At 41.9% G+C, this 17038-nt stretch overlaps 1 protein-coding gene across 1 annotated transcript in view; it reads right to left on the bottom strand.

Moving 5' to 3' along the window:
• The window catches only part of Pik3c3 (phosphatidylinositol 3-kinase catalytic subunit type 3), a 74224-nt gene extending 57425 nt beyond the window's left edge, over positions 1–16799 (bottom strand). The window contains exons 1-4 of the mRNA XM_038331808.1: positions 16639–16799; positions 14683–14871; positions 12061–12204; positions 8894–9023 (exon numbers count right to left, since the gene is read on the bottom strand). Coding sequence (XP_038187736.1) covers positions 8894–9023; positions 12061–12204; positions 14683–14871; positions 16639–16706 — 531 coding nt within the window. The 5' untranslated portion in view covers positions 16707–16799. The remainder of the gene's footprint in view (positions 1–8893; positions 9024–12060; positions 12205–14682; positions 14872–16638) is intronic.
• Positions 16800–17038: the final 239 nt, after the last annotated feature.

Below are 17038 nucleotides of genomic sequence, written 5' to 3'. Positions count from 1 at the left end.
CCTTAGAAACATGGAGCTGGAGCTGGAGCTGGGGCATCCAGAACGACTTCTCTGAAGGCTGCGCACCATGGTAGGAATGGTGGACTAGGTAGAAAACTCTTCTAGATAATTCACCCAAGTTCAATACAACAAATAACACACTTCAGCTACCGAGGTCTCTTCTACATCTTCAGGCAATCACGGCTTTTATTTTTAGCTCACGGCACATGAAATAATAATTATAAATAATTAAATATTAATATGTATTTACATGTGTGGAATTTGCACAACTATAATCATTATGCACAATGAAATCAGCTCCCCAGAGCCGTTATTTCATCTCTTGTTGTTGCTGATAACAACATAGCAAAGAGGAGTAGCCCTCCAGTCTACAGCAGTTTCTAGTTCCCTCTACTTCTACCGAAGCTGAGGATCAAAGGCGACTTCTGTCAACACAGGTGAGTGGAGACAACTTGTGTGTGTGGCTGGGATAAGCTCCATTTCATTCTGAGTCTGAAATGTCAGCGACCTACATCTTTCCAACAAGATCTGTACCCTGCTAAGCAGCAGGGTGAGAAATCCGATCTATTAAAAATGCTTGTGAAGAAATCATCCTTGCTAGGTAACCATTCTAGGAAGAGTCAGCAAGTGCCACTCTTTGTCAGGTACAGAGGATTCTAAAGAATTCACAAGAGCCATATAGAGATGCAGAAGGTCAGTATCCTCCAAATAATGGGATAATTATTATGCCCTAACTTCGTGCAGAGCTAGACAGGCATTGTCAAGGCCATTTAAATAAAAGAATCAACTAGAACCAAAAGGAACATGGCCAGGAAATTTCTTGGATTCCTATTTCCATATTATCAGATATCATGGACAATGTCATGATGAAGGACAATCTCACAGACCAGTGGGTGTGGATAAAGTACAAAGGACAGGGACACAGCAGCCCAGCTTGCCACACAGCATCCAGAGCAGGAGCAGCAGGTAGGGGCCCGACAAACAGCAGCCCCTGGAGACAGAGGAGCTCCCTGGTTGGCCCAGCCTGCTGTGAGCACCTCAAGTGCTAAAGCCATGAACCTGGCAGAGCCAGCACTTATCGCTCACTAACATGGAGTGCGAGGATTTATGTAGGAGGATGATAACCAGGATGGAGAATAAAAATCTGTTAATTTTGATCCTGCCCAGCACCTGTTCTAGCTTAGAAGTAGAAGAAGGAAATAAAAAAAATCATAGAAATAAAGTAATAGAAACATTCAATTGGAAGCTAGAGGACAAATCAAACCAAACAGAACAGCAGAATGGCGTGATCAAACAAAGCTGGCCTTAGCCAAGTCACACAGTTGCCCTCAAACATGTAACAGAAAGTGCCTGACAATGAAACTCATGCATCGTGGCTCACGCCAACCACCAGAGAGCATGTCCCAACCGGAACTGCCCCCATTTGCAGAGTGACAATTACATGCCTGAAAACTGCAGGGGTTGGTTATAATGTAAGATCTACGTGAAAATGGAAGCCACAAAACCCACCGCCACAGTTAGACGGTACTTCAGACACCACCATAATTGCTACACTTTGCTCTATCCTATATAAACCTGCTTTCTTTCCACTCTGGTCTAAAGTGTTCATTTTTTCACTAGCTTGCCAAATCCCCTATCCAAAACTGTTCACATGAGCCAGCAAACTGGGCCAGAGCAGGCCTGGGATGGTGAACTCCACAGAAGCAGGCGCAGATCCAGACCAGGGGCATATGTGGATTCAGGCTGGAGCAGACCTGAGACAGCAAACTCCACAGAAGCAAGTACAGGGGAGCAACTGCTGAGCAAGTGGGCCAGAGACAGAGATAGCTGTGAGTCAGGCATGAATCTGGTACTTTTGAGGGAGTAGGCCTGAGCCAGGTCCTCTGTGAGTCTGGACGCAATGGAATATGGGACCTCTGAGGGAGTAAATCAGAGCCAGACCTTTGCAGGACCAATTCTAAGATAAGGACCTCTGCAGGAGCAGATTCACACCAGGGACATTTACAGAAAACAGGTCTGAGCTGGCAACCTAGATCAGGGCAGCCCTGAGACAGCAAACTCCATGGGAGCAAAGCAAACCCCAATGAGTGCTGAGCAACCTCCAGGAACACAGAGTGAAAAATGGGGTAACTAGAACAGTGGCACTGACTGTACCATGAGGAACAACCATCTGAGCCTTGGATCCATTGGCACCTAGAAGACTGATCACCAGAGTCAGACAGCCCCAACCACACCTATTAGAGGAAAAGATGATAGACAAAGTAAGAACACACACAACACCACAAAGAGCAACACGACACCAGTAAAACCTAAAGATCCTACAATAGCAAGACTTGAACAACCAAATATAGATGAAGCAGAAGAAAAAGACCTAAAAAATAACTTCAGGAGAATGTTTGAAACTCTTAAAGAGGAAATGAGAAAGTCCCTCAAAGTAATGGAGGAAAAGAAACAAAAAATTGGAAGCCATCAGCAAATACTTTAAAGAAAACCAAGAAAAGGCAATCAAACATAAGAAAGAAACTAACTATTCAAGACTTAAAAACTGAAATAGAGACTATAAAGAAAACACAAGCAGAGGGAATTATAGAAACAGAAATCATGAAAAAAATGATCAGGAACAACAAACACAAACATAAACAGTAGACTACAAGAGATGGAAGGGAAAATCTCAAGCATTGAAGATACCAGAAAGTGGAAATATCTCCCATGCTCTTGGGTAGGCAGAATTAACATAGTAAAAATGGCAATCTTACCAAAAGCAATCTACAGATTCAATGCAATGCCCATCAAAATCCCAGTAAAATTCTTCACAGATTCAAAAGAACAGTACTCAACTTCATATGGAAAAGCAAAAAAACCCAGGATAGCCAAAACAATCCCGTACATAAAAGAATTTCTGGAGGCATCACAATCCCTGACTTCAAACTCTACTACAGAGCTACAGTACTGAAAACAGCCAGGTATTCGCATATAAACAGACAGGAGGACCAATGGAACTGAATCGAAGATCCAGATATTAATCCACACACTTTTGAACACCTAATTTTTGACAAAAAAGCAAAAATATCAAATGGAAAAAAGAACGAATATTTATTCGTTCAATATGGTGTGGGCATAACTGGATATCAACATGCAGAAGAATGAAAACAGATCCATATCTATCAAAACGGACAAAATCAAGTCCAAATAGATAAAAGACCTCAACATAAAACCAGCCACACTGAACCTCATGGAAGAAAAAGTGGGAAGTACACTTGAACTCATTGGCACACTAGACTACTTCCTAAATATAACCCAAACAGCACAGACACTGAGAGAAACAACTAATAAATGGGACTTCCTGAAACTGAAAAGCTTCTGTAAAGCAAAGGACACAGTCAACAAGACAAAACGACAGCCTACAGAATGGGAAAAGATCTTTACTAACCCCACATCAGACAGAGGACTGATTTCCGAAATATACAAAGAACTCAAGAAATTGGTCATCAAAAGAACAAACAATCCAATAAAAAAAAAAAATGGGAGTACAGAACTAAACAGAGAACGCTCAACAGGGAATCTAAAATGGCTGAAAGACATTTAAGGAAATGTCCAATATCCTTAGTCATCAGAGAAATGCAAATCAAAACAACTCTGAGATTCCATCTTACACCTGAAAGAATGGCCAAGATCAAAAACAATGACAACTTATGTTGGAGAAGTTGTGGGGTAAAGGGAACACTTCTGCATTGCTGGTGGGAATGCAAGCTGGTACAACCCCTTTGGATGTCAGTGTGGCGATTTCTCAGAAACAACCTTCCTCAAGACCCAATAATACCACTTTTGAGTATATATCCAAAGGAGGCTCAAGCGTGCCACAAGGACATGTGCTCAACTATGTCCATAGCAGCATTGTTTGTCATAGCCAGAATCTGGAAACAACCTAAATGACCCTCAACCGAAGAACAAATAAGGAAAATATGGTACATTTACACAATGGAGTATTATACAGCAAAAAAAAAAAAAATCTTGAAATTTGCAGGCAAATGGACGGAGCTAGAAAACATCATTTTGAGTGAGGTAACCCAGACCCATGTATGTACTCATTCATAAGTGGTTTTTAAACAGAAAGCAAAGAAACCAGCCTATAAATCATAATCCCAGAAAACCTAGACATCAATGAGGACACTAAGAGACATACATGGGAAGTAAAAAAAGACAAGATCTCCTGAGTAAATTGGGAGAATGGGGACCATGGGAGAGGGTTGAAGGGGGGAGGGGAGAGAAAAATGTAGAGCTCAATAAAAAAATATTTTTTAAAAAAACTGTTCACATAGCCCCACAGGTAATTAAAAGCACGCATCTGTTTTGTTTTGCCTCTTTTCTCGGACACTTAAGAAATGAATAAAGCTAATTTGTTTTTCAGCAGACAATGAAACCTTCAAATCCCCAGAACCTGTGTACATGCAGCCATGCTGGCCAGGCCCCGCTGTTGTTCACCACAGGACTTTTTAGCATAACCATGCCAGGAGTGTTGCGAATTTCTGCTACTGTACTCTACACTCCCTCAAGTAATTACTTTACTCTTTCATCTCTAGTACCTTTCTTTTTTTCCTCTTTTCCTTTTTGTTTTTGTCTGTTTCTTTGATTGAAACAGGGTCTCACCATGTAGCTCTGGCTAACCCAGAACTTACTAAATAGACTAGGTTGGCCTCGAACTCACAGATCTGTCTGCCTGCCTCTGTCTCCCAAGTGCTGGTATTAAAGTCATGTTCCACTGTTCCTGGTCTAACACTTTTCTTAAGACGGGAACAAATGGACATAAATAAATACTGACAAAAAATTTTATTTCTTGTCCTAATGTATGAAAAGTGTCAGCGGCAGACAAGGCAGACAATCAGACAGACAAACTAAAGCTGTTTTACAGATTTCTACTATCTAAAGATGTATCTCTGAAATCAACAAAAATAATGAGTTTCATATATATATATATATGCACACACACACATACATATATATCAAAATCCAACTTAAACTATGAAATAATTTGCAATTAAGACATACTACAGCCATACATGAACTTTGTCTGAACAACTAACACTCGAAGGAACTGTGAGAGCACACACGTGCATGTCAGAGTCCACCTAGGCATATATATTTAATTCTTCACTAGCAAAGAAGTTCCATCTAAGTTTTTCTGTCGTTTTGATTAATGAAGTCTCGTCCACAATTCTTCAATTTTACTTTTAAACATTCCTCATAAATCTCATTATTCAGGAAGACTAGTATTTGACATATAAACGTTCCATTTAGTTAAACTTCTCACAGATTAATCTAGTTTTAAAAGCATGTTACTTTTTTCCCCTCGGGCAGAAACTATAGCTGTAAAGACAGAGAATTGATGTCTCAAAACATCAATCAATAACGTTTTAGGGCTCAATATCACACTGGCATCAACAGCGTCTACTCAGGGCCACTAGTTTTAAGACAAGTCTAAAGGCTTTAACAATATTGGAGAACTGTGAGCAAAGCAATGAATTATCGAAAAGATGCCACTCAGCAAAATGAGGAAAAAAGTGACAAAATCCCCCAAGCCCTGGCTGTTAACACTGAACAGTGGCGATCAGTAATCCAATCAAATAAGCTGTTTATAAAAGGTGTGTTATCTAGAACAAAAATCATTTTTTATGAACTTCATACAAAATATTTTCCGTAATGTTACTGGCACCACTGAACAAGCCTGACAGCCTTGAATAATCTCAGCAATTGCCTTAGTTATTTTTCCTTGCTGTCCTCAAACACAATGAACAAGGCAACTTAGACAAGAGAGCACTTAACAGAGGGCTTACAGTTTCAGAGGATTGGAGCGCGTGATGGTGGAGCAAAGCCACAGCTGCAGAATAGCTGAGAGCTTCCATTCTGATCTGCAAGGAGTTAAACAGAGCTAACTAGGAATGGTGTGAGATCTCTAAACCTGCCTCAATGACAGACACACCTCCTCCAATAAGGCCGCACACTTCCTATTCCTTCCCAAACTGTTCCACCAACTGGGGACCAAGTATTCAAACACATGAGACTATGGGAGCCATTCTCACTAAAATCACAACAGTAATTATCATAACTCTATTTTTTTTACATTATTGTCACTTTAAAAACATCTAAAGGGATAAATGAAGCAAGATGAGACGCTTTCACCCAACCCAAATGTTAACGGCCAGGAGTGTGTTTTTCCCATTTGTAGAGTAATGAGTTTCTCTATGAACTCTAATTAGTCAATAATTCTCTTTCTCTGTAAGATAAGCATTTTTAAAAGCAGAAGCTGTGCTTGCTCGTTGGGATTAAAATCCACTACCACAGTCAAAATATGTGAACAGGGCATCACTACTTCAAGGCAGAGTATCTGCGGTACACTCAATACTGCATGCTGTCAAGTCTCAACTTTTTCCCCGTTAGGACTAACTCCCTAAAAGTACAACGGGTTCTTCTCAGTGTCTATGCTATCCTTAAGAATGTGTGTATTCTTTGAACGAAATAGCTATACTTCATTAAGTCTTTTCGCTTGTTAGACAGTTCACACTTTGAGCTATCATTCTTCTATTGTATTTTCTCTTAATGATTTAGATTATAATTGAGCAGCTGGATTGAAGGCAGTGCCTTCCATTCAGTTTTTACAAATTACCATGTTAATGATGGGAACAGCATGTGCAGTGCAGTCCTACAGTTAATTACAGACAGCACCTAAGAAAAAGAGTACGCCCCCCATAACCTGCAACCCCATGTAGTCAACATACAGCAGGGTAGCTTGTTTGTCCTGTTTCTGTTGTCCCCTGGCTCCTGCTGCAGTAAGCCTGAGATCCAGACCCCGACCCAGTGACCAGATGTGGCTCTGTGAAGTCCACGGTTCCCCTCTTCACTGCTGGCGTGCAGAGTTCCCCACCCTCCCCAATATCCCCACACAGACCACAAAACGTTTTTCATCTGCTTGTACTTTCTTTGCCTCCTCTTAATCAAGCTGTCAGAAAGGAAAGCACACGACAAAGGCATCATGCAGAGCTGCTAAATGAGGGAGTGGGGAAGCGAGCTTCTGCACTAACCTTTCACGTCCAAAGACACAGGCTCAATATAAATCAGACACCGGAGCCCAGGGGTCACAGTCAAAGCCCCTGGAGGACATGCCTCCTATCAAAACTCGTACAGTATGACAAGCTGAAAAATAGGGATGAAGGAACAGTGTACACAATGGCCCATCATTACCAAGCTGAGCCAGACTGGGAAAGTCAACAGACAGCCCTGCAGTCTGATCTCTTACTATGTTCACAAATCAGTTGAAACAGAAGCAAGCATTAACTATAAAAGTTTAAAGATGGAAAAGAGGAAAATGAGCAATATGTAGGGTGCTGCATATTTTAATATATACTTTTTTTTTCTATTCCCTGTTAAAAGTCTAGGATATCCAAATTATTTTAAAAAAATAAAGGAAGGAAGGAAGGAAGGAAGGAAGGAAGGAAGGAAGGAAGGAAGGAAGGAGCCTGGCAGTGGTGATGCACGCCTTTAAACCCAGCACTTGTGACACAGGGGCAGGTGGATCTCTGTGAGTTGGAGGCCAGGTTGGTCTACAGAGCTAGTGCCAGGATAGGCTCCAAAGCTACAGAGAAATCCTGTCTTAAAAAACCAAAAAATTAGCCGGGCGGTGGTGGCGCACGCCTTTAATCCCAGCACTCGGGAGGCAGAGGCAGGCGGATCTCTGTGAGTTCGAGGCCAGCCTGGTCTACAAGAGCTAGTTCCAGGACAGGCTCTAAAAAAGCTGCAGAGAAACCCTGTCTCGAAAAACCAAAAAAAAAAAAAAAAAGAAAAAAAAAAGAAAAAACCAAAAAATTGAGACCTAACCTGAGCACTATACAAGATTTCTTTTTCTCATATACATTTTTCCTCAAAGGCAAACTAGACAGATTTATAAAACAGTCTAAATCATTAGAGAGATTTATTCCATTAAAATTATTATAAAAGGACTGTTTAAAAAACAGACTTAGATAGTTAATCATATTGTAGTTAGAATTTCACTCCATAGTTAATCATTATTGTAGGTCAGAGTTGATAATGCTTGCTTAGTAATTACCTAATCCCATGTTTTCACGGGCTACTTAATGGGTAGTCTTCACTTCACAGTCCCAGTGTCCTGTGGTAGCCAGACGGAATCTGTTCTTGTGACCCTTAAAAAACGAATCTTTCAAATTTTAGTAGCCCACAGAGTACATATGCAATGATTCTAATAAAATATCTATGTGTAAATCACAGAAAGTAACCAAATCCAAGTTCGCTGCTGATAAACTCTTAATGAAAAGGACAGACCATAGAGAGGCTTGTGAACTGTCCTACACCCCCAGGAAGAACATGGGGGACCTGGAAAGGAGCAGCTGAAATGCATCTTTACTCATCTGGAGAAAGAAAGGGGCTGAAGACTATTCCAGGAAGCACATTTAGTAGGGAGCTCTGCCACTCTTTTCACCTCAAACAGCAATGCAGAAAAGACATGATGAAGAAGATACGGGAGACCTGCACTTCCAAATCCCATGCCCGTCTAGATAAACGGCCATACAGCACGCGATTTCACGCTTGCAGATGTCCACAGACAGAAAGTGGACCAGCAGCCATGAGGAAGTACAGGGAGGATGGAAGAAGGGGTGACTGCTGAGTACTCAGAGCTTTTAGAGGTGAAAATGTCCTCACATCACACAGCAAGGAGGATTCACACAAGGATATGGAGCATACGCCTTTCAAGAGTGAAGGTTCATACTTCAAAACTGTTACTAACATTTACTTTAAACCAAGATGACAACTGACAGGATTCACAATAAAAAGGCACACGAATCCACACCAGTCAGAGTTCGCCTCGTCTCAGAAGCCCATGTACCTTAGCGAGGCGGCTCATCTGATCTTCAGAGAGCGTGCTACTCGTTCTGCCAGGAGTTCTTGTGGGTTCAGAGCCATCTGCCTCCACGTTAGGCCACACCTTCAAGTCATGCATTCCTTGGCGAAACATGCTGTAGGGAAAAAGAGTTCAGAGTAGAAGTAAACCGAGGCAGCTCATCATAAAGAAATGTGAGTCAAGCTTGTCCGGCTCAAGGCCCCCATGGTTTGTGCAGCACTGAGCTAAGCTACTAAAAACCACAAATCTCTCCTCAAGCTACTCTTTCTCCCTTAGATAATCAGAAATGGGAGACGTATATAGAAATGACCGAAATCCAATGCATATGTTACCCGTGTGGAGGGAACTCATTCCTGAGCAGACTCGAGCAAAAGTGCACCTTTCTTATATGGCTCCAGTGGCAAACCAAGGTAAAATCCAGAGCATAAGTGAGCAGTTACTTACAGGAACTTAAGTGACCATAAGGCAGCTAGGCACAGGCCTGTCACACCCCAGAACAGACCTCCCCATGGTCACACCAATGCAGGCCGCTTCAGTCAGCCTTCCACAGTCTATATAAGACCCCTGATACAGTGAGGCCACACAGTCAGGACAGAAATGCATACAAATAAATGGCTGGAAGATGCATGAGAGGACAGTGTGAATCCCAGGTGAGGGTCCCATGACTCTCTCTACACCCTCCTCCTACGAAGTGGCAAGTCAACATGGCCAATCAACAGGGATCCCTCTCTGGAAGTATTTGCAGTTGCTATGAGGAAAATGGTGTCAGCCACGCTTGGAGGACAGCACTCAACAAGCACCTCAGCAGACATCTTAGAAGAGCAGACACCAACTTTCCAGCCAATAGAACAACATCACATTTACAGGATGGAAATGAAACTAAATGACATATTTTTTCTGTAAGCCTGCCTGGGTTTGATAACAACTGTGCCATCTATGGCTTGCATGGCTGTGACCATAAATAAATAATGTTCATTCCTTGGTATATATCTCCTCATTAATAAAAATGTCGTGTTACAGATTTTCTTGTTATTACAAAAACACATAAACACAGCCTCTTATACCGTTAAATTTCTTTCTCTTTTCATCTCAAACAGATCAGATAGCCGAAGCAGGGGGATCACAGATTCTAGAGTAACACAGACCAATCTAATGAGAACTTGTCCGAAAGGAAACAAAACGCAGCACAACCTTGAAGCAGGCCCTGAGGAACTGGCTGCAGTGAAGTATCTAAAGCACTAGTAAAAGGGGGAAGGGGAGCCCTCACATACACCTTCAGAAAGCACAGGGCAGCCCTTCCTGCTCTCTACTGCTCCACTCCTCAGCAAATACTCTGGCTGAATTTAACTAGAAACAAAAAGCCACATTTTTCAGGAAGAAAGCTGGTTTACTAAATGATTTAGGCACCTTGGGACAGATCTAGAAAAGAGTTTAAAATGGGGTGTTGGCAAGGGGAGTGCTAAATGCTGGTAATGAAGAGATCACACCACTCTCTTTGGACACTAATGGAAACTTGTCTAAAATTACACTGTTCCCACCCCCAACCTCCTGGTGGTGAGGCAGAGGATGCACACAGCCTTACATCCACTTGGGAAATCAAGCCAAACGAACGCAATGGGACCAGCACAGCAGGCCCTTCTTCAGCTCCACTGGAGGCCCAGTACCAGCTGTCATGTGGCTCGAGCTGGCAGGGCCATGCCACTGTAGCAGCCACTGCTGGAACCGCAGAATTCACACACACCTGCACATCGCCTACAGTTTGCCTGTGCTTCTACCAATCCAAGTAATAACCAATCTGCTCTGAAGCTACTTAGAAGTCTCTGAAGTTAGATGCTCAAGTTATAGGTAGTTGGTTTTGGTGGAACTACTGCACAAGATCAGTCTTTAATTATTTATTAGCATTCACTAAGAAGTTCTCCCTCGCTGACTCGCACAGACAAAACAGATGTTGGCAGAGCACCAGTTGGCAGTCACTGTGCCACCTTCCATTGGAAGCTTCAAGGGCCACTCTACTAAGTGCATACTAGGGTCCTTTGGAGGAAGAGGCCACTGAAGACATTTTATTGCCAAAGAAACATCCGAGAGAACTATGGCCCAAAGCAGTAAAGCTCAAAACTCGCACAGCTGTGGCACCGGGCATGGACAAACAGCATGAACAGGTTTCCTAAGAGGTAATCTTAGCTCATGGCAAGCGAACCAATTGAACTCCCAGTTATTACCACTAGCTTTATGGAGAACTTTACGATTTAATTTGCCTTTCAGGCACATGCTCCACTTCCTCTGGATGGGTGGCACCTGTCTCAACAACATCACCAAAAAAGGATGTGTGAACCACTATATTTTAAAAATGGATAAAAGACAGCATTAAAGTAATTTACAGAAAATTGTCAAGAAACCTTTTAAGATAATTGTTATTGATTGGTGTCTAAATTAACATTTATTTTTAAACTTTAAGAAGGACCAAAACTAAGGCATATGGCAACAGCCAGACAGTCAAAGTCCCTAGGACTTTTCACTGAAAGGCACGAAATCTTCAGTTTCCAGAGCTGGACCCGAAGCTCTCACTCACAGTGACTTTAGTCTAATAGAAATGATCCTCGCATTCACTTAACAGTAGAGCAGTACAAATTTTGTCTTGATTCATTTAGCTGCTGGGATGGTTACTTCTGATTGACAAATATGTAGGGTATAGAACCTCCTAAGAGACAAATCTGGGGGCATGCCTGTGAGGCTGTGTCTAGATTGGGTTAATTCAGGTGACCCACCCCAATGTAGGCAGCAACATTCTACGAGCTGCCATCCCAGACTACATGGCCAGAGGGAAAGTAAACTGATCCTCAGCTTTCATCTCTTTGTTTCTGACAGCAGATGCAATGGGACCAGCTGCCTCACACTCCTGCAGCCACTCCTTCCCCACCCATGATGCACTGAGCCCTTGAACTTGGGAACCCTCGGGTTGCTTCTGTCGGGAACTGTGTCCCAGATAAAGCAGTGAGAAGAATAACGAATACAGCGCACCCTGTAGGAAATGCCTTTCAGACCCTCTCTCGGAAAACCTAACTGGTTTTCACAGAGGAAACCAGACTGCGTAAACAAAGTTGTCTAGGAAAGAAAAGAACAGCCCTTTGTGGACTAGGGGGCAGGAGGCTTACCCATATTTTCCAAAGAGTGACACGGTTGTTCCTCCCACTGGCACAGCTTTTCCTGGTCCATACACATCCCATATAGTCAAGGCCACCTGGGCATTCCTGGGCAAGTCAGGGTATTTCACAGGGAGTTTCAGCCATTCGTTCCAACTACGGAAACAAAGTCAACAGAATAAATATGTATCTTGCTTTCAAATTAGCCCATAAAAAATGGTTCACTCAGCCGGGCGGTGGTGGCGCACGCCTTTAATCCCAGCACTCGGGAGGCAGAGGCAGGCGGATCTCTGTGAGTTCGAGACCAGCCTGGTCTACAAGAGCTAGTTCCAGGATAGGCTTCAAAGCTACAGAGAAACCCTGTCTCGAAAAACCAAAAAAAAAAAAAAAAAAAAAAATGGTTCACTCAGAGGAGAAAGCTCCAAAAAGATTAGGTTTATACGCTTAAAAAAATAATGTGAATAATTGAAATCACCTCAATTTTGCCTGTTCAAATATAAACACAGGAATTTTGAATATAGCATATCAAAAGTAAGTAAGTACATCAAGACATTTAATCAGGACACTCAAGCTGAGCACTGTGACAGACGCCTACTGTCTCAGATTTTAGCACGAGGCAGGACTGTTAGTTCAAGGCCAGTCTAGAGAGATTACCGAGTTTGTTTGAGTCCAGCCCACACAATAAAGTGATACCCACCCCACCCCCCCCAAAAAAATCTAACAGAAAGCTGGGCGGCAGTGGTACACGCCTTTAATCCCAGTCCAAGAGAGGATTTTAAAACAGGAGGAGACAGCCCTCAGACACAGTCTCATTCTAAGATTCCTAAAGATCACCATTTCAGATTAAAGTCAAGATAAGAGCTGGTTTGCTTTTCCAGTCTTCAGGTTGAACCCAAATCCTCTTGCTGAATTTTTAATCAGCCGTTTCCGTTTTGGTGGGTTGTGCAAAAAATTCACCTTTCAAATACTAATAGCAGACTTCATAAAATCTGTTTTTCCCCAATTTCAGTCTATTTTTGTAAATGTCAACTCTCTTATTACATACGCCAAATATTTTCTCAATCTATTTTCTACAGTTGTTTTAGATCTTTTACTGATCTATGATTTTTTTTAATTTTACAACCTTGCAAACATATAATAACAAAACAATGAATGAAAGCATTAGCAAATGAGAGGAGGGAAAGTTAGTTTTGTTCTAAGTTCTTTTGGGCAGTGTGAGGAATAGAGAACAAAATTTTTCCATAACAAAAGAAAAAGGAAAAAAGTAGTATTAACCAAAGATGACATTCTACATTTAAATATATTTTAAATTGCAGAATTCTGGTCCATTGTTTTAGATGTAATGATGGTACTATGGTATTATAATAATGTTTCTGTTCTTGTGTCTTGTTTTTTGAGTCAGACTAGCCTCAAATTCACAGAGATCCATCTGCTAGAGATCTATCTGCTAGAGCCTCCTGAGTGCTGGGATTAAAGATATGCATCACCTTGCCTGGGCATATTATTTTCTATATTTTTATATAGTTGAAATTTTCCAGAATAAAATTTATTAAATATGTCTGTGTTGTGTGGATATAAATATTTATACATATTTGAACACTGGAGAATTTACACTACTGAAATATTTGATTTGGATGTAGTCTGACCAGCAATGTTCAAGCCTTCCTCTCTCTGAAAGCCTTTCCCAGGTTCCGGTACAGCAACAGAGCCATGTGACTGTGCATGTGGTCATGCCGTGTGTTCCGTGACATTCTGAGCATAGATAACTACCATGGGCACACACTTGGGGCTGGAGAGACAACTCTGTAGTCAAGAATACTCATTGTGGCTTTCAGATGATCTGGGTTCAGTTCCCAGTACCCATGTGGTAGCTCACAGTGATCTGTAACTCCAGCTCCAGGGGACTGAACACCCTTTTCATGGTATAAATACACACATACAGGCAAAACCCTTTACACACACATTTTTAAAAAGTACCAACTACCTACCTATGCATCTGTCATTCCACATGACTGCAGAATAAAACTGACTGAACACTAGAAATGCCCCCGCAAAGTCTATGAGATAATAAGCATCAGGAGATTAAAGATCCACAATACTATTCGGAAAAATAGAGTTTTGTGTTATCATATACTGGCCCTCCATGCCAACAATGTATTGCTAATAAAACATGTAAATACATGAGTAAACTAGAGTTTAATTTGGAAAACAAAAAAGACTATAAATCTTACCTATAAATCTACTATAAATCTACTTTTAAAGATCTAAACAACAGGTGAGTCATTTCAAACTATCTAAAGCATTTGCATCAAAGGCCACGGAACAACACAGAGTCCAGTCATGGCTGTGTTCTGGTTCATGTTGGAAAATAGTAAAATGCTTACTTTCCAAAATGTCAACATATAAATACAACCATGAAGTAGCTACACATCAACACAACAATCTTTACATGTGTAGTACATGCTCAACAGTCTAACTAATATTAATAGTTTCACAGGTATACAGTTAAGAAACTCCTTGGTAATCCCTGCTAAACTGCCTCTACTTAGAACATTATTAAGGCTACAGAAGAACAGTATACAATCTTTCACATGGCAAAGGAAAAGAAGAGCAACAGCAAAGAGAACAACTTACTTCCATCTTGTACTAAATGCCTTGTAGGATGTTCTGACTGGTAAGGCCAGAGGCTTCCCTTCAGCAAAAACTTGACAAGTCACATACAGGTCGGAGCACGTCTCTTGGTAGAGCCCAGAGAACTTTAGCATCGGATCTTCGAGGACAGCTTTGTAACTCTTCTGCTCTCTCTTCCCTTCCAAACTTCCTCTGGAAGCACAAACAGATTGTTGCAGATGTGCAGATTTAAAGTATGCAGGGGCATATAAAAAGATAAGAAGTGTATGTCTGCTAAAATAACTATAAACCATCTAATGACAACTTCCTATTTCTAATGTAACATCACTTTTATAAATGGTAAAGAACTCTGAAAATCCTAACATTGCTAGGCGTATTCTAACTTCATGAAAAAAATTTCGATTCTTCGGGCTTCATTTTAAACCCTGTCACCTACTCTTGACCCAGGCCTTATATTAATTTCACTGATTCTAGCACCTGGGGGCAGAAAGGGATATCTCTGAGATCAAGGCCAGCCTGGACTACAAAGGGAGTTCAGGGACAGCCAGGACTACACAGAGAAACCCTGTCTCAAAAACCAAACAAGCAAAACAAAACTTTACTGATTTCAAATTGACAACTTATTTACCCCACCCTTTAAGCAAACATTTAATGTATAGGCATAGATACTAGAAAGATAAGAAAAGATGCACAAGGCTCTATTGCAAGAAACTGTTAAGCCCACATATGCTAGTGTGTACTTTTAATTCCAGCACTCAGGAGGCAGAGGCAGGCAGATCTACATAGTGTGGTCTAGGTCAGTCAGACACGTAGCGAGAATCTGTCTTCAAACTTAGTTTTACCTGGGTATTATTTTTATTCTCTTTTCCATACTATGTCCTCATACTATTTCACCACTTCATACTATAAAAAAAACTCGGTGTTGTAAGCCATAGTGGATACGCTACACATGGACACACACTGTTAAGGAAGCAGAAGCATGTCTTGAATATCATTATTACATTAGTCACCTCACTAGGAAACTGATGTGTGCCTTTAAAATCACATTCTCGTTTTATAAATGAAGAAGTAGAAACTCAGAGATCATACTCATTACCCAAGATGGAAAAGTTAATAGCTGAGAAAAGAGCCAGAGCAGAGTCCAAAGCCAATCGTCTTCCCATAGTAAGAGAAACTGACATGGCCGCTCTATCTCTTAGACAGACGTCTCCAATAAGCCTAATAATTGACGCGTAGGAGATACGAACGAAAGAGGTAGAGAACAGCATGTTCGATTTGTTCTCTCCACGCAGGAATCTGCAGTCTTCACCCTCAAGAAGGCTCTCACCAGGCACAGATCTCACATGTCTCTACCTGTCCTCAAGAAATGGCACAGGGCAAAGATCTGACAAGATATAAGCTACACAGCAAAACTGCTCTTGCCCGGAAAGCTGAGCTTCCCTACTTATCCAAATGTTTCTACTGTGCTGAACTTCTCTGGGGACTCTTGTTTCCCAGCAGGGTTCTCACTTCAAGGTGTCACGCTCTTTGACCTGTATTTTAAAACTGCTGCGTCAAGATTTTATTTAAAGACTCGACTCCCTTTCAACGTCTCTGCCTTTAAAAATGCAAACTGTCCAAAGGTTCGATCTCTGTCTCTGTCAACTCGCGTGTAGTTAGAACTGCACCCACACTCTCAGTTATCCCATCTTCAAGACTTCCGAATGCCCCATTCCACCTTTCAGCCCTGCTCTAAAGGAAAAATCTTCTCCCTCTTTCTTAGGTGAGGAGAGTTGTTTCCTACGGTTTGATTTCTTCCTGCGTAAAAATAGATTGCAGTACTCCCTCTAAAGCTGAAAAAGCAAACTGCTCCGGGCCCCTCTGGGGTTACGCCGGTTACTGCAGATTTCCTCCTAGGACCAGCCCCTCTCCCGAGCTGCTGCCCGCCCCTCACCGCCCTCACTCCCCCGGGGCTCTCACATCTTCAGCTGCACGTTGATGTCCAGGTCACAGCTGTAGATGTAGTGGAACTTCTCTGCCTCCCCCATGGCCAGCACGGAGAGCAGAAGCCGCAGAGACAGCCAGGGACGCGAAAGACTCCAGAAAGAAGCCGCCGGTGCCTCAAAACACGGAGACTTCCTGTCCCGCCCCTCCGCCCGTAGCCTAGCAATCCCTGTCCCCAACGCAATACAAGCGACGGAAGAAGCCCGCGACGGGCTGCAGTACGCATGTGCAAGAGGATCCTGCCATCTTGCTTAAGGGCAAGTGGGAGGCCAGGAAGCGTGGTTTATTTGGTTACATACCAGTCTTCCTGTTTTGACAAAACTTTTTTCTTGAGTCAGAAGAGATATTCGGCTCAAAAATAATGTATTAACATTCA

The sequence above is a fragment of the Arvicola amphibius genome, chromosome 5 (assembly GCF_903992535.2).
Source record: "Arvicola amphibius chromosome 5, mArvAmp1.2, whole genome shotgun sequence".
In the NCBI taxonomy this organism is placed as follows: domain Eukaryota; kingdom Metazoa; phylum Chordata; class Mammalia; order Rodentia; family Cricetidae; genus Arvicola; species Arvicola amphibius.
This window is presented reverse-complemented; position numbering and strand designations above follow the sequence as displayed.